An 18,369-nucleotide genomic window follows, 5' to 3' on the forward strand; every position below is an offset into this window, starting at 1 on the left:
TGAATATTAAAATCATTTAGTATGCAATGCAAAAGATACACAGAGTATAAAATCAGGAAAACAATTCAGGCCATTGATCAAGAATCTTCTGCGAGAAAAATCCTTCGGTGATATTTCATCTGGGCTACTCAAGTCCAGCATGCATGTCTTTGAAAGATGTGAGTATGAAAAGTAAAACTGCATTTACTTTCAGAAGGAACGCAGGCTGAATGTTTCTACTTAATGAGCATACACTTTCAAATTGGTAAGAGCGGACTGAGTTTCATAATTAGGTCCTAAAACTAGAAATAAGAAACCAAATGCGCATTTACAAGATGGGGGGGGGGGGACGCTTGGCTCAGCAATGCAAGAAGAATCTTGGAATTGTAGATCACGTGGCTGCAAAAAAAGGCAAATGCTAACTCAGTCAGGCTTGCCAACGGGAAGCCCTCCCCACTGTTCCTAGCAAAATCTAGGCGGATGGAACTGAAACCATGGTTCCAACCATCTGGCTTCTGTATTGTAACTGATTCATGGTTTGTCGGGCCACCTGGGGGCAAGTTGTGAGTCGTCAAGGTTGATGACCCATGAAACTAAGGCAAAACACCATTTTGGCCCTTCGTCCCCATCTCTAGTTGCTATTAGGTCTGCCGACCCTACCCTGCACCAAGGGATGGATTGACAACCAGAAGCATATCATTTGCTACACAGAACCAAAAAAACAAGAGGAGCTGAAGACTTCATTTGGAGATTACAACATTTCCTCACCTTCTCTGACAGAACACCTGTCTTTTCAAAACCATTCGTAATGCCTTGAGACCACTGGTAAGGAATGGATGATCAGAGGCTGAGCTATTCTGCAGGGACAAAACCTACTCCAGCATGTGAAGAATTTGAAGGCCTCTTCTCTCCTGTGATTTAGATGGAGCCAGTATGGACTTGTGCCGAGCACGAGAAGTGGAAAAGAATATTGAGAGAGCCTGGAAGGAGTTGCTGCTGGTTGCTTTGAGCTAACAAACCTAATGCGGTGTAACCTTGGTGGTGTGAAGAGTGTATTTGGTGCAATGCCCTGTAGGCAGAAGAGCATCTGTGGAAGTTGTAGACTTCTTGTCAGGAAGCAGGAGGAAAGCTCCCACACTACACTGTCCACAGAGGCAGACCCCCTTCAGCGATCTTTCCCTTAACAAAAGGGAGTAGCAGCAACTAATTTAGATCAGAAGAACAAATGTTAAAGGGAGCATGCTGGACTAATCCAGTTCTAGCTTAAACTGGGAGACAAGGAAGACAATCCTGATGAGAGAGATACAGTGGGGTCTTGACTTGAGAACTTAATCCGTATTTGAAGGCGGTTCTCAAGTCAAAAAGTCTGTAGGTCAAGTCTCCATTGACCTACAGTGCGTTGAAAACCGATTAATCCCGTAACAGGCCGTTTTTGTTCCATTTTGGGTTTTTTCTGGTCTGTAAGTCAAATCTCAGTCTGCAAGTCAAACCTAAATTTTGCAGCCAGAGAAGTCTGTAACTCAAAAAGTCTGTAAGTCAAGCCGTCTGTAAGTCAAGGGTCCGCTGTAATTCAATGTCGCTGAAGTCCCACTCATTAGATCAAGGGCACGGCTATATCCTCTCCCATCAGCCACCACACAGAAAGTTGGCAGGCAGGAAGGAGAGACCTAGTGATTGTGACTACAAGGAAGATTTTCCTCCTGAGCCACACAGCAATTTCACCAAGACTGCAGTGCAACTTCCTGCCATAACTGCTATTTCCAATTTCTGATCCATACAATTTCATGATACATTTAGCATCCTATGTAATATTGGGAACAGAACAGATAGTTCATAGTAAGGGCCATTCAAACTCAGAGCTTGTATGCTCTTGTTACTACTAACTAGTCCCATTCATTAAACCAGCAAAAGACTCTGTGTGTCTCTTACCTTTCTCTTCAGATTCCAAAATTTCTTGGAGCACAAGGAACGAGGCAGATTGTCTCGGTGGCTCATTGGAATCTTGGTTCTCCTGCAGCATCTTGTAAACCTCAGAGTCCTTGTCAATGACCAAGTTACTTGAGAGCTGGCTAAGAGAGTCCAAGCTGAAGAAAATTGAAGCAGATGTCTCAAATTAATAAAATGTCACATTGCATTATAATGTAATTAAAAGAAAATGTACACTACTAGAACAGTGGAAGATGCAAAGTGTGTTAGCACCAGTGCAGAGGGTGTCAAACTGCAGTGAGATTAAATCTATGATTCAATGCACCAAACATAAGCAGTTACCTCCTGACGGAGTTTTCTTGATATTTTTAGTATTTAGCTACTTTGTACATATTCACAGTGGTTTTCAGTTACAGCTAAAAGCAGCGACTTCCTTATTGGTTCTTTCAGATTAACGCATGACAAGCTACATACTACCAAAGCTGTAATATAAACATGGTACCAGGCCTGCCTGGAGCTGGCCTGGAACAATACTCTGAATCATACCATCTTTAGAAATGTTTCACCCATTTTCAGCTGTTTCTTTTAGTCCTGTGAGTAAAAGCTGAGGACAGTGGGTGCATTTGGCTCAGAGAAGAAATGAATAAGAGGTAAAATGACAGCCATTTCAAATATTTGAAAATTATCACAAAGGTGATAGATCAATCTTGGATTTTGTAACCCCATATAATATGCCTTGAACTCCACAGTGGCAATTTCAAGGAGATGAAATGCTGAGACAGAACAATAAAATAAACATCCTGTGGAAATGAGCTGTTTGCCAGCGGAATGAACTGCTCCAGAAGAGAACAGTATCTCCTTTATGAGATATTTTGACACAGATGGACATCTGTCAAGGATCCTTAGGGAGTCGATTTTCTGCCTTATCAGGGGCTCAAGTAAATGACCTCTGAGGTCACAAAATAGGCAGCATGTAACTATGCAATTAATCATCAAATGTACTAAAAGGTCTTTTTAAAGGTTCTTGACTGCCCGATTAAAAACATATTTAGCCCGGAGCTTAAACAATAGCCAGTACTGCTACAGCAAAAAACAATAAACTCCCCCCCCAAACCCACCTGCCCCTTGCAGATATAGCCATCCCATCCGAAGTGGAGGTGGCCTCTGGCAAAGTCCATTCCTGGTTATCTTAGCATGCTCAGGCTTTGGGCTCAAGCTAGTCACAGCTTTCAAGGTTGGCACCAGCATTTTTAATTGGGCTTGAGAGCAAATTAACCTTCAATAGCTCCTAGTAGAGGGTACACTTTAGGTCCGCAATGATTTATGTCACTCTGATATTATATTATCTCATTGTATCTAAGTCTATAGAGACACTTTAATCATATTTCCTTTATACATGATGTGCATGCCCTGTGTTATGCTAGAAACCCCCTAAGAGGAAGACCACTCAATTAGACAAATACTACAATTCCAATCTGTCAAGTTCTATCATAAGGGATTCATCGCATTTTAAGTGCAGAAAGAGAGGGCAAGGCGGACTTCTATGAAGACACCCAGCTGCAGCTGAGACTACACTAACTTGCCTTTGTATAGCCCTACCTATATTCCATTACATAAGTAGTGTGGTAACAAACAAGAAGTGGTGGGGGAACCCCTGTGTGTTTAAGACTTGTTAGAGTGCTGGACTAGGATTTAAGAGACACAAGTCCAAATCTCAACTTGGTTAACCTCAAAGGGTTATCGTGAGGAAGATCATCATGTACCTCACCTTGTCTCCTTCGGAGACAAGGTGCTGGTATAGCTCAGTGGGTTGCAGTCCCTGGCTGCAGAGCAAAGGCCCAGGTGTCTAAAACTGCACTGTGTCTCCAGAAAAGGAGACCATTGGGCACATGTATGGCTGAGGGAGTTAAAATGCCCTGGGTGGTGCCCTTAGACAAGCTGCATAGTCCCAGAATACCAACTCAAGCAGGGATCAGTAAACTGTTTCCAAGTACTTTATACCCAAAAAAGCCCTGGAAGGTTTACAATAAGACAGAATCCACTTGATGGCATATTATTCTATTATAAGGTAGAATATGAATTCAACTAACAAATAAATGGAAAAAGCCAGAACTTTGCTAACTAAGAAAATTATACTGCAAAGAAAAGCAACGACTTTTAAATATTATTTACAAATGTAAACAAATCAAATATATTTAATCTGAAAATATCCAATCACATGCTGTTTTCATTATGTATTATATATATATATAATTATGTATTATATATATAAAATCTATATCCACTTATAGAAGCCTGATCCAGGTTTCCAGTGATAACTAAGGCATCCACCCCTCTCTTCCCACCTATCAAAACTACTATGAGTGGACTCTGAAAAAAGTCCAAATAAATATGGTGATTATTTATGCCACTATATTCAAATGTACAAAACCACAAAAATGAAACCTTTCCCAATTATAATGAGTTGAACAACCAGATTGGCCATGTATGTTTTGAATCAGATATCTGCTAGGTCCATTTATCAAGGGGCACAAGGAGCTCAATGTTATGATTAAGAGGCATCTGGGCAAAGAGTTCTGAACCATCCACTCCCTCGCCCTCACACACCTCTGCCTGCCTCCCTTTCAAAACAAGGGCAGGTGAAGTGCCTGGCATGACAAACTGAAGATATGTCGAGCAGAGGGACCTTCAGCTAAGTTCACTTACATGCTTCCTTCAAGATGGTAAAAAGAAGGAGAAAAAGGAGGAGTATACGTGAACTATTTAAGCTGACTCATTGTATGGCCTATTATATCTGGTCTGGGTTGTTTGTTTTTTGTACTGGTGTTTGACTAAGAAATATTGTAGAAACCAGGCGCATGCAAATTATTTATATCACTTTGGAACAGCTGACTTGAAATATTATTCAGCTACTTTGCATCTTGCTCTCTGAATACAAAAACTCTTTATTCTGTAATTTATTTGGTCACACAGATTATCTCAAGAGAGACAATACAAGCAAAACCCCTCCCCCCCCCACTGATCCCAAAGCAATTTTGGCATAGCTATGATGGGGGCTGCTTTTAAAGCCTCTTCCTCCTCCCACAGAGCTCCCCACACCACATGTGCATGTACATTCAGTCTCCAGTCAATGCTAAATACCAAAACAGTTGTGTGAAGTTCAGTTCTGCTCCCATTCCTCTCTCATTCAGTTTGGACCACAGCGAGAGACAAAGAGCTGTTTTTTTTCTTTACTGGCTGGAACCATCTGCATTGGCACTGCGAATCAGGATAGAAAGCGTCACAGATTCCCATCTTGGCATCCCTCCCTTCAGAATTTCTTAGAACAGCCCTTCTGCTCTTTTTACTTGTACTTTTTGTGGGCAATGAGTCATTGAAATGATGATATAACTGACTTGTTCCTTAAGTCACCGCTGGAAGGCTTGATGAGCCGGGACTATGTCGTGACTTGTAATTTGGAAGCTAGTGCAAAGCACACTGAGCCACCTAATAAGGAGGCTTGTTATTTTATGTCTTTCATCCATTCCGCTAGGCTGCAGAGACACTCACGAAGGCTGCAGCTCATCTTTTCCATGTTCTCCATCTTTGGAGATCCTAGGTTCAAGGGACTCAAGTCCATTTTTGAGAAGCAAATACTCCACAACATTCCTCTCATTCATCGGATTGATGTCTTTGTCGATCACCTGGCTTTCAAGAATCTCCTAGGGGTTTTGGCTGATTAGAAGGTCGTTGAATGGATGAGCTGCAATCACAGAATCATAGGGATCCGTCTTGCTCATGTACAAATCACTCCCCCATCATCAAAATTTTCTGATGCTAAAGTTGAACTCAGTGGGTTGTGTATGCATTCCCATTCAATGTACCCTCTAAATTTCAGCTCCGTTGGGTGGGGCTCTGCCTCTCTTGCACACGACTTTGTTCCTGCATGTGTGCGACTCTGCCCTCCAGAAGCTAACTTGATTGCTGTGTGGAGGGGAAGACAGCTGCATGGAGACCCAGCTAAGAGGGAACCTTGTTCCCACCCCATCTATAGAGGGTGGAGAAACAGTCTGGTACTGCTTGAGCATCAGCAAAATTTAGAAAAAATAATAATTCTGTGTTCCTTATTAAAAGCTAAAACATGCTGATTTATACAGTGGTGCCTCGCATAGCGATCGCTCCGTATAGCGATGAAATCGCTTTGCGACACATTTTTTGTCATCGCAAAAGTGATCGCTTTGCAATAGTCCCTATGGGGTATTTTCGCTTTGCGATGATCGCAGGGAAGCGATCATCGCAAAGCCCCCATTTTCGCACAGCTGATCGGCGGTTTCAAAATGGCCGCCGGGTAAACAATATGGCCGCCCGCTGTTTTCAGGCACGGATTCCTCGCTTTAGAGGCACCGAAAATGGCGGCGCTATGGAGGATCTTCGCTCAGCGGTGAGTTTTAAGCCCATAGGAACGCGTTGAAGGGGTTTCAATGCGTTTCTATGGGCTTTTTAACATTGCTTAGCGATGTTATCGCTTAGCAGTGATTTTTCGGCACGAATTAACATCGCTAAGCGAGGCACCACTGTATTGTGAAAAACACTGGTGTGTGGGGTGTGTGTGTGTGTAAACTGACTGTGTTATAAAGGAAATGGACCACTGTCACTGTACTCCAGTGTATCTACATCGATGGAAACACCTTTTCCAGGCACAGCCTTTTTGAGGAACCAGGGTAATGCACATGTCATGACAATGTCACAGGAAATGGTATGGGGAAAGCAAAATATAAGAAAAAAGTACATTAGGCAATTGGGATGGATTTCAAAGTGAAGGCATTCTTGAAGCACACAATGAATCTCCTTTCCGCTTTGCTCTTTTTGCTCAAGGGCAGTAGAGGGGGGGAAGACACAGTCCTTCCACAGACCACGTTAACAGCCAGACAATTTCTAATATATGAATCACACAGGGAGTATTACAGTCTGTACCTACCATATCTCCTCCTCAGGCAACCCAAAAGGAAAGACAGTAACAGAAACTGGTGTTTGATCATCACTGAGCCTCTCCGGTTGGAATTCGTGTTTCTAGCAACACCGTTTTCTGCCGTCTTTGCAGGATACATACAAATGTGGGGCTGCTTGTTCCTCTCCCTATAGCTCCCATAATTGGAAGAGTGCTTTAGAAAACAAGGCATGATTTCTTGGTACTGTTTAGCAGGGGGAACATGTTGGGTACTACCAGCATACCTGAATGGAAAATGCCTTTGCCAGCCACTATATAACAAAGGAAATTAGTTCAACAGGTTTTATGCAGGTCCTCCTTTGTTCAAGGTCTTATCCAGGCCCTGTGTTAACAAGAGGCATCCTTTGGCCATTTGTACATTCACTGGAAAGGTTTGGGAGGCGACCTCACATTTGTCACTGTTTCTTTAGATTCCACCTTAATTAAGAGGACAGACATGTGTGCATGTATATGCATTATGAGAGGCCCCCCTACCCCAACGTAAGTTTTTAGACCTTGCCCAGATAAATTTTCTGGATATACCTCCGAGGGAAGGTTTTTGAAACCCTTCATGTATTTGAAAATGGGCTTCTCTCCATAGCAAGAAATATCTGCAGCATTTTCTACCACACTCCGTTCCCACCTCACCAAGGCCAAGCCCCTTACAATGCCCCCTGCTGAACACAAAGTGCAACAACAGGTCAGCTTGTGGTTGAGAGACAGCCGTGACAAATGCCAAAGGTATTCAGACTGGAGACAGTTTCCTAGCAACGATCCGTAAAATTCAGCACAGTAGAAAGGATTCTTCCTACTTATCCAAATAAAGCTGTGACCGACCGACCTGAATGGTTCAGTACCACATCATGCATGACACAGAGAGAGAGAGTAGCAGCCAAGAAAGGCTAACGAGATAAGCCTCATGCAACGAGGGCCAAGGCCAATGTAATAGTGTTTTCACCGGAAGCAGCCCACACACTCACGCAGCACACGCCCTTCACAGATAGACTGGCACATTTAAATAGTCATCCACTGTTAGCTCCCCAGTGCCTCCCAGGTAATATATATATATCCCAGCTGCTGCTGCTGCTGCTGTTTGTCTTTCCCACCCAATATGCTTCAGGCTCAATTATCAGAACAGAGACTTGCATGTTTGAATGCTACCATATGATAATATGAATACTACTACTAACAATCTTAGAGCTGGAAGGGAGTCAACCTGTGCGCATGCTGGTGTAAAGTTTTGCTTTGGGACTGTAATACCAGGAAGCAGCCCAATAAAACCGTCATATTAAACGATACGGGAAGTCACTTCCATTGGCTGGGAATTACAAAATCTTACCCAGGCCTTAGTTTCTTTGCAACAAACGTAGTGGGTTGGCTGAGCAGAAGGTGTCACAGAAACGAATGACAGTGAACATTCACCGGCCTTCAGACAACTGCATACCAAGCAGGCAAAGTTACCTGGGGCAAGTGGGGCTAATGGAAGAGATCTGTCCCTGCAAAGAATCCAGGATGTTTTTCTGTGAATAGAGCTGTAAAGGAGAGTTAAACTGTATGTGCCGTACTTTGAGTCCAGGCATCTCCACCTCCACGGGGCTACGGGGACAGATCTGAGCAACCTCCTTGAGCTGTTCTGGACCCACTCTGATCTGATTTGGGATGGACGAGGTACTGTGCCTCCTCTGCAAGCAGGAGGCGGGAGGTCTCTGGAGAGGGTCATAGACAGATGCAAAGGGAGCCTTGAACCCACCAGTGGGCGACCAAGTACTACACAGGAGAAGGGTGTTAAAAGGGCAGGAGTGGTCGAAGAGGTGCCCATTTGCCATGGAGGGAGGAAAGGGAGGAAAGAAATTACTGCAGGTAAACAGAAAGACTAAACCAGTCACAATACTAGATTAACTTTACTCTTCCACATGCAAAGAGACACAGTAAAAAATGGAGGATTTGGAACTGAGAACACCTGCAATATAAAGCAATGCTTGATTCAGTTGAAAATTGTACAAGGATGGATGAATGCACTAGGTTTCATTGTGAAATATCTGTTAACATTCATGAAAAATTGTAAGAAATGCATTGTAAAATTCATTTCTTATTATCAATAAAAATACTTATTGCTTGAAAAAAACATGGTATTGAGTACAGAAGCAGTTTTAATTTTAAGAAACAGGAGAAAAAAAATTTAATGCTGCTTTAAATGCAACTAATACCAAGGAGGGCTTGGAAGAACAGATGTAACTAACTGCTTTGTAAAAACTAACATTCTGAGTTTTTTCCAGAATGTTCTGGAGTGGAAACCAGAAAGCCTGGGAGCCACACTTAGTGGAAATGCCTAAAGGTGTACTTCCTGCCTTTCCACTCAGTTCCCAGGACTAACAAAGCAGCCAAAAATAAAATCAAACAAGATACCACACCTGCAAAGCAACGGAGGCAGGTTGTTTGATAATGCAGGTGACCATTCAAATACAATATTCATGAAATCTTTCGTGTCCTGCAGTAGATGTCCAAAAGCAGTAGAACATCCTCAGAGTTCTGTGGAGTTGTGGACAGGGCAGAGATTGGTCACTTAGCCAAGACAGCCTGTAGCTGTCAAAGCAGCCAGCATCAATCCTGAGTGATTGTACTGAGGGAGAAACCTGAACCTGACCCAGCCCTCTCAGCCTGTGCAACGAAAAGCCAATGGATGAAAGAGGCAGGGACAAAATGAGGAGGAGGCCTAGACAAAGGCAGATCTTTATTTGGCAGCAATATCAGTCACTTGAGAGGCCTGGTGCCAACACAGGTCTCAGAAGCAAGAGGACTCGATCCTTCAGGGTTTGGGTGGAAAAACCTGCAATGCTTGCACAAAGTGCTACTTTCCTAAACAAGAGAGGACACAGAGAGTGTCCTTCTGATGGTGGGAGTTTACTCCCACACCTGGTACATTTCAGGCCTGATGAAGCCAGAAGCTCCAAGAAAAAGTAAGTGACAGCACGCACAGGGCAGCTGTTCCAGGAGGTGACTGTTCTGCGAGACAGTAATCTTGCATAAAAAATAAAACACAAAATAAAAGGGGGGAAAAGAAACAGCTGGGTAAACTGCAAGGGTATGGAGGTGCTATGTGTTTGCTGAAGTAGCTGAAAAAGAACTGAGTTGGGAGATAAGAGCCATGCTCTAGGCCTCTCTACTGAGGGGCAGGTGGGTCTTCCTATTTTGAAGTTTTTCATTTTTCATCTCTCAAGTTCACAATATTGTCCTGCACACACCCAAAACTTATAGGTATGATTGACAGGGACCATGGAAAATAATTAACCAGACCCACACCCACAGAGTGAGACTTAGAACACCATGTTTAAACATCTGACCAAAAGAAAAAAGAAAAAGAAAAGAAATTTCCAAACCCCAAAGTTTTCAATGAAAAAAAAGGGACATTCTTATGCATTTTGGAAAGAAGTCTCCTTTTCATTAGAAAGTGAGCAAGAATCTTAAATATCTCAGAATAAGAGCAATTAGCACCTGGGTGAGTGGGTAGACAATTTTAAAGGCTGATACGGCACACTGACAGCACGCTGATATTGCAGAGGCAGCTGCTGAACAAAGAAAAGAAGAATCATTAGTTTTACATTTGTCATCCAGAAGGGCCACGTATGTACCACGCCTCGCAGGCACCACACCAGCTGAGAAACCAACCTGTTTTTGTTTTTTTGTTTTTTAAAAAAAGAGTCTTCAGAGGCATCAAAGCATGCTCTCCACATACACATACAAAACAGAAATCTCTCAGGTTTGCTGTTGAGCAAAAAGAGTGCAACGTGGTGGTGGTGGTGGGTGTCACTTACTTCTTATGGGCCTCCTGGTCGGCCACAGTTTTGGACTCCACTGCAGTGTTGAAGGACTGCAAATTTTCCGAGGAGTAGAGACCTGCTGGACTATTATACTGAGCGCTGATGACTTTAGGTGATGTACTGGAAGCAGTGCTGGCAGTGAATGGCATGGCACTCCTGTTGTGAGCACTTCCTATGTGCTTTATATCCTGCATGCAAGGGAGCAGAGGCAAAAATCAGAAGCATCTGACGTGCAAGGGGTAAGTGACAGGCAACTAACTTATTCAGGGAATCTGTGAAAGAAGGACAGTTTACATAACCCGAAGGAGGGAGAAGCAGGCACCGCTGATATCTAAGGCAAAGCCATCCATCTTAATGCTACACCATGACTCTCCACACAACCCTGAATACGCTAGTCTCATTTTGGAAGCTAAGTAGGGATAAACCCTGTTAGGACTTGGATGGGGCAGCACCAGGAAATACTAGAGACGTTGAGGTGGAAAAGAATCCTGATTTGAAATCCTTAAAGTATTTATAATTAAGTAACATAGTTAATGGGAAATAATCCAGTTCATTTGCACTCCCTGCATTTTCCCCCATTTAATTATAAGGAGGGCCCAGTGTTCATAAAGGTCTCCAATTCTGTAAATCCCCTTTTCTTCCCATTTAACCTTATCCATGTAAGAAAAAGTATGTTTCGTCTTTTGAGCTTGTTTTTTAAAGGTCTTCCATTACTATTTCTGTTTGTTTTGGTTATCATTCTGTGTATAAAATGCAATAATTTTTGTAATCATCATCAGCTTGGGGGGGGGGGAAGAGAGGTTGCCCTGAGAGATGCTTTTATCCAGAAGCGATGATAAAGGGTCCTGAGGAAGCACTCGTCTGACTCGGCACAAGTTTGCTTCCCATGTTTCTAAGTCATCCAAGGCGCTGAGGTATTCGAATAAAGGAAAGTTCAAATGTAACTTAGGTCAGGGATTGGTAACCTGCAGCCTTTAATTCCCAGGGTCCTCCCCCCCCCCCGCCCCACTTGCAACTGTGCCGCTGTCCAAGCTGATACAAAACTCTTCTAGAGAGATCCAAGAAGCTGAACTCCAGCACTGCTTGTGATCTCCACAACCCTCATCCATCAGCAAACATATATACCAAAGGAAAAAGGAAACTATGGATTACCTCTGAAACTTTTTGTCTCCCATTTTAAAATAAAGATTTCAGAGGAACTCCTCAATAGCAGGAGAGGTGCCCAGAGTATCTAATCTACCTTTGCTCAAATGGAGACTGCATATTTGGCATTAAACTTGAAAGCACATCCAGGTCTGAAAGGGTTGCATGAACACAGTAAATCCCACCCCCATATTCTCTCCCCATCTAGAAATCACTGAGACCTTCATGTGAGGAACGCATGAAAGTGATTAGACCTCCTGGGAAGATCAAGTCCCCTTAGCAATGTGTGCTCGAAGCTGTTAAGCCCTACTAACAATTTGAGTAGCATTTAGTGCATTAAGACAAACCAGCTTACAGCCTCTGATTCAGACCTTCACATTTCTCACAAGAAAATGTGAGTGACTTCTGGATGGAATGGGAATACAGGGTTGAGGTTTATAGGCATCCTGTGTTCCCTTTTTAGACCTGTATAGAGGTTCAGGATTTAGGGCTCAAAAGTTCTGAATATGTCAGATATAATGCTTTAGACCTTCCTCCTGGGTCAAAGGCTATGTAATTAACTAGCCAGGCAACAAAAACAGCAACTGAATGTGAACATTCCTGTTGATAGATGAATTTATCCTCACTAAGCAGATTTCTTCCCAATCCTCAGAAATGCAATGGTGTTGCAGGAGGATCACACAGCACCATTTTCAAAATCTCACATCTCATGAAACATGCAAGACAGCCGTATTATTTTCATATTAAGCTCCATTCCCTTATTTGAAAAGGCAGAACTGGCTCCAAACTTAGTAATATATGGGACTGAAGTTGGGGACCTCCAATTTAAAGACCCAAAATGGATTTTGAGTCCTCTCAACCTGGATCTCCAGATCCTCATAGGCCATGCCACCTTTCCCTTAGCCATCCTCTCATTTTCCAGAGTCACCAGCTTCCCTCAGAATTTTACATATTATTTATGTCATTATTTAACTCCTACTGCCGTCCTCCGCCTACAAAGGTGATATAAGGATTCTTGTACAACCTGGAGAAAGAGGAGCAGATGAAATGTCTCTTCTCCTTTCCTTCATCACCAACCCGCTATGAACTTGACAAGGGTCAGAGTCACATCCATAAACATGTTGACTTCAGCTATGTCTACTGCTAGAAACCATACCTTATTAGGTTTAGACTGAAGTAATGCTAAACACAGCTGGAAAAAAGATCCCTCATGCCTAGTTTAGGGAATATATAGGTCCTCCTGAGTATTCATCAGATGCAATACAACTACTCCAACTGGAAGATTAAAAACTTGCCAAGAGCTTAAAATCATCATGATCAGTTACATTTTCACCCTTGTTTGTTAAATTAAGCCTTCTATATAAACTTCCTTCCCATTTGGTCAGAACATTTATCTATAGCATGTGCACAGAATGGGATAAAAAAAACCTTAACACTGGCCAAAATCCTCTTGCACAGTTATACCAGTGTAATCTTAACTACAGATGGACACAAACCTTGGTTTGAAGGTCTGTGCCAGTTTGTATGAGCGGTACCTCCCTCTGCTTCCTTGACCAATGACCCATTCGCCAGTTGAGCATGCTCCTCTCCTCCTTCTTCAGCTGTTTGACCAGTCCCTGCCATGAGCACGGGTTTGCCTGTTGTGCTTCCTTGTCTGAGTAGGCGATCAGACAAGGCAGGGCAGGAAAGCCCATGCTCCTGCTGAAGACTGGCCAAACAGCTGAAGAGGAGAAGGAAGAGTACATCCCAGCTGGTGAGTGGGGGATCTAGCTGGGGGAGGCGGCAAAAGAGAACACACAGCACAAACTTCCAAACCGAGGTTTGTGCCCATCTCTCATCCTACCAGAATAACATTGAGAGGCAAACTGTGTCCGGCTACAAAATCACTGTAGATAATTCTGTTGTGCCCTGAACCCACAATTCCGCACACAACAGGTAACGTCTACGGTGATTTTTCAACTTGGGACAATTCACCTCCAAAGGTTACACCATTAAGTGTTATGTTGGTGCAAATACACAAGAAGATTTGGGCATCTATTGTCTACATTATATAAAGTACACAACCTTCCCAGCGTTACAGCTGTCTCACAAAGAATTTACCACTTACTTGAGATTAATGCCTTGTCCAGCTATTCTGCTGTTTGCTAGACAGCATTGCAAGCATTATTTTGCAGGGAATTCAATTTTATTCTCTTGTTAGGATTCGAGAAAGTTTTCATATCATACCAATCCATGATTTTAACATGTGCACTTTGGTGGGGGCCGTATAGTATAGTGTGTATGAATCAGGAAAAATAATCTTTGAAACCTTGCTTTTGCCATCAGCTCTCTAAACAAGCCATTCTCTCTGAGAGTCTACATGGAGATTTGTCCCACTACTTGGTGCGCCGATGGCTTGGTTTGCAGTTTGTTTCCAGCATCCACACATGGACATCACTGAAGCAGATCAATTTGTTTCAACTCACATCTTTTTTTTAAACCCTGCCAGGGGGTTTCTACTATTTTGGTGAGGATTGGAGAGCTCCAGTGAGCGTGGTCACTTGGAATGGACTAAACTGGAGCCTTGCAGCTCCTTCCAGTGTCATTCTGAAGTGGCGTATGAGCTGCTTCAGGATACGTATCAGAAATTGAACATTTCCCCTTATTGTCTGCAGAAGGTCAGGGGAAGAAGTTAAGTTATTTTTTTATTGCGTCTGTTAGATTGTTGTGGATGAGACAAATCAATTAAAATATATTCCTGTCTGCAGGCAGTCTCTCAACTGGCAATTCAAAGATAGGCAAATATTTTTTTTAATTTAATGGAAGTGATTCATCACATCAGCGACAATCTAGTAGACATTTTAAAAATCCTACTACTCCTGACTTTCCAAAAGTAATCAGGAGAAGTGTTTAATGGACAGCAGAATGAGCTGAAAGTTGATATGCTTTTCAGATGGGAGGCACATTGTTTGTCCCAAACACTTCAGGATATTTTAATAATTGTAGCCTGATCCAGCCTACACCAATGTAGTCTCCACTTCAAGATGTTTCAATAACTGTAGCCCAATTCGGGCCACACCAAGATGGCCAGTCTGGACAACTCCATGTCCTGCCCCACAACAGGAGGATAATACTCTTTAACCTTGCAATCTTCTTGTAAGGATTATAAGATAACTTAACAGAAGTGCTTTGGATTCTTCAAAGTGCTATACAAAAGTTAAATATTATAATTATTAGCACATCAAACATAATTTCATGAATGTGTTAACTGCCAGATCATTAGGAACTGTTGTTCCAATGCACAGTAAGATTTTTCCTGACAGTTGTGGCCAACAATCAAATATCCTAATAGACCCCATATATTGAGAATTATAAACAATAAAACATTTCAAATAGTAAGAAATCTGAATGATAACTGGAAAGGTTCACCCCAGGTCTTTCTGGATGAGATATATAAACCTTCCAAGCAACTTCCCACTACTTCTTTTTGCATTTTTAAAGAACTACACATGCAGGTCAAAAGGCTGAAAAATAGTGAGTAATGTAAAGTCAGTGAAGTTCACCAGACTTGCAAAAAATAATAAAAAGGGGAACTATTATGCTGCTTACTTCCTGCCTCAGTGGTTTGCCAACTGTGCTCTGTCTTATCAAATGTTTAATCACACTCCCAGTTTCTGTAACCTTCACATTTCCATGGGAATAGATACACAAAACAGCAACAATTACCTCATCCCTAGAGGATGTGACACAACACGCTTTAGAAGAAAGCTTCAGGAAAGACCATTCATGGCCTGGCCTATTTTTAACTTAATCATTACATCAGTTGGGCAAATTAAAATTATGGCTGGAAGGAACACAGAAACATTGCCACTCACTTAGTTGCCTCAGGCAACCACAAAAATGGATATGTGCACTCCTAGATTTTATGCGCAATTCATGCGCCTGCGCACAAATTAAACAAACCAGAACAGTTCCCACAGTTTTATTGGCACAGTAGAAAAGCAGCCACTAAGAAAGAATAAATATTTTGGTCTGACAAGTTAGAAATTTGTGGACCTGCATGAGAATAGGCTGAAGGGAAATCTATTGTGTTAGATCACAGCTACTGAACAACATTTTTGGGGAAACACACTGACATTAGAGAGAGAGAGACTATGTAATATGTCATGTGTTTGTTTGTTTGTTTGATTTCTATTAGATTTTTACCTAATTTTCAGACCTGCTAAGAACCGGATGATGATGATTATGTCCTGATATGCAAAGGGGATATACTTCTTTTTCAGATATGTTAATTATTTCCTTCCTATTCATCCTAAACTTATTTTCTACCAAATACACGGGGTTCTTTTATAGAAAGAATACACATTACACAAGAAGCAACTGAAAGAATGATAACAATTGATGATGCCTCATCAAATTCATTAAAACAACTGGCAACGCTTCCCTGGGTTTTCTACATATAAAATACTAAGAAGTGGCTTGTCTTCTGGTGGTGCTTTGCAACCCTATAGCTTGCCCAAAGCCATACATTCTGACTCTTTTTCACAACACAGTGGAGAATTAAATTCCTGATCTGCTGGCAGATGTTCCAACCCACTGAGGCCTCTTGGAAATGGTGACAAATTCATTTTGGCTCTCTTCCAGATGCCCCCCCCAAAATGTGGACAAATCCTCTCTCACACTTTTGCCCTTATCTATCAATCACTGTGAATAATGCCTGAACCCCAGTTTTGATCTTGGGCTACGTCATCACAAATCTCTGAGCAGGAAGAAAGACAGCATGACCAAAATGCCATGTTTGCCCTGGCTGCATTCCCAGTCAATCCAGCTGCTACCCAAACCCATACATTTCTCTGACTCTAACATCTTTAGAATTCTAACAATACATACAACCCACATGATCAAAACTTAAAGGACTTACCTTAGAGTAACATGGTAAGACTGCAGCATTCAGAAATACTTCTTTTTCTTTCTGCTAAGATGATCATATCTACACTTCATGTGGCAATTAGGATGCGCTGAGCTTACTACCCTTAACATGTGGTGAAAAGGTAAAATAAACCAACTGAGCAAATGCACTTAAAATTCTCAGTCAGTCTGACACAAAACAGCTAGCTGGAGGAATGCCAAAACAATCAAACGGTCCTCATTAAGGAAGAACATTTCCCAACCACACCTTCCACTTCATCCTCATTTTTGCCTTTCTTACTGAAGCTCACCTTACTGCTGCCCTCCCAAGCCAAGAAAACAATGCAAGACCAATTCGTGAGGACCAGTGTGACAACCCCAGACCTACTGGAGTGTGCCACACTTTACCTAAGCTGCCACCAACCATTCCCTATAAGGAGTCACACAGACCAGGAATGGATTTTAACAAATAAAAGAACAAGGTTTATTTAAATAACAAACAGGGTAAATAAAAAGATCAAGTAAATAAGATACTGTAACGTGGCATAGTCCCAAACATATACATATAACAGTTTGGTTCACACAGAACCCTTTAAAGTAAAGCACAGACCCTGAACCTATCAGTTCTGGCTACCCAAATAGAAACCTGAACCTATCAGGTAGGTACTAACTGACACACAGTTGTACCCAGTCTGACACACAGACTCCAACTCCTGCTTCTCCCCACACAAGCTCCCAAATATATACAGTACAGCTCCTCCCCCTGATGTCCCGCCTTCCACTCCCCATAGGATGGAACTTTCCCTCCAAACCCATGACAGACAGGTACCATCAGTGCTGTATGTTACACCTCCCCTCTTTATAAGTTGTTTTGTAGGGGAAAAGCTAAAGTGCTCTTCTCCAAAAAACAACCAGGATCAATCACAAACAGTTATACAATAACACAATACCATACTTACTCATACTTACACTCTAGGTTAAACATATCAATTAGGCATTTAAACATTAACATTTACAATACATCAAGTCACCTTTATTAATACAAACCAGGCATGTTTAATAAACAGGTACATTCAACTTTTGGTCACCAAAATATATACATTGTCCATGGTTTCTTTCACCGTCTTCATTCTTCGGGTCTTCTTGACAATGCGTCAGCAACACAGTTCATTGACCCTCTGACCACCTTCACTTCAAAGTCATAATCTTGCAGGTTTAAAGCCCACCTCATAAGTTTACTATTGTGGGTTTTCATTGTCTTTAACCACTGCAGTGGTGAGTGGTCAGTGCACAGAACAAAATGTCTTCCCCAGATGTAAGGCTTGGCCTTCTGAATCGCGTATACTATGGCCAGGCACTCCTTTTCCACGGTTGCCAAATGTCTCTCACCTTTCTGGAGTTTCCTACTCAGGTAGGACACCGGATACTGGTCACCATTTTCATCCTCCTGGCAAAGAACTGCTCCTACCCCGCTGTTAGACGCATCGGTGTAGATGATGAACTCCCGGTCGAAGTCAGGAGCACGCAGCACTGGATAATTGATGAGCGCCTCCTTCAACCTCCGGAACGCCTCCTCACAGTCGCTGGTCCACGGGATGCGGTCATCAGTCTTCTTCCGCGTCAGATCGGTCAGCGGAGTCGCCATCTCGC

The 18,369-nt window shown here is 42.4% G+C and overlaps 1 protein-coding gene across 2 annotated transcripts in view; it reads right to left on the reverse strand.

Moving 5' to 3' along the window:
- PDLIM1 (PDZ and LIM domain 1) overlaps positions 1–18,369 on the reverse strand; it is a 44,488-nt gene that overhangs the window by 1,293 nt on the left and 24,826 nt on the right. Inside the window, exons 4-5 of one of the 2 annotated variants that reach the window (XM_020808787.3) lie at positions 10,684–10,877; positions 1,909–2,063 (exon numbers count right to left, since the gene is read on the reverse strand). In XM_020808787.3, coding sequence (XP_020664446.2) covers positions 1,909–2,063; positions 10,684–10,877 — 349 coding nt within the window. Of the gene's footprint in view, positions 1–1,908; positions 2,064–8,332; positions 10,273–10,683; positions 10,878–18,369 lie in introns of those variants that run through there. The other variant, XM_078390587.1, reaches the window with a different exon arrangement.

The sequence above is a fragment of the Pogona vitticeps genome, chromosome 3, assembly GCF_051106095.1.
Source record: "Pogona vitticeps strain Pit_001003342236 chromosome 3, PviZW2.1, whole genome shotgun sequence".
NCBI lineage: Eukaryota > Metazoa > Chordata > Lepidosauria > Squamata > Agamidae > Pogona > Pogona vitticeps.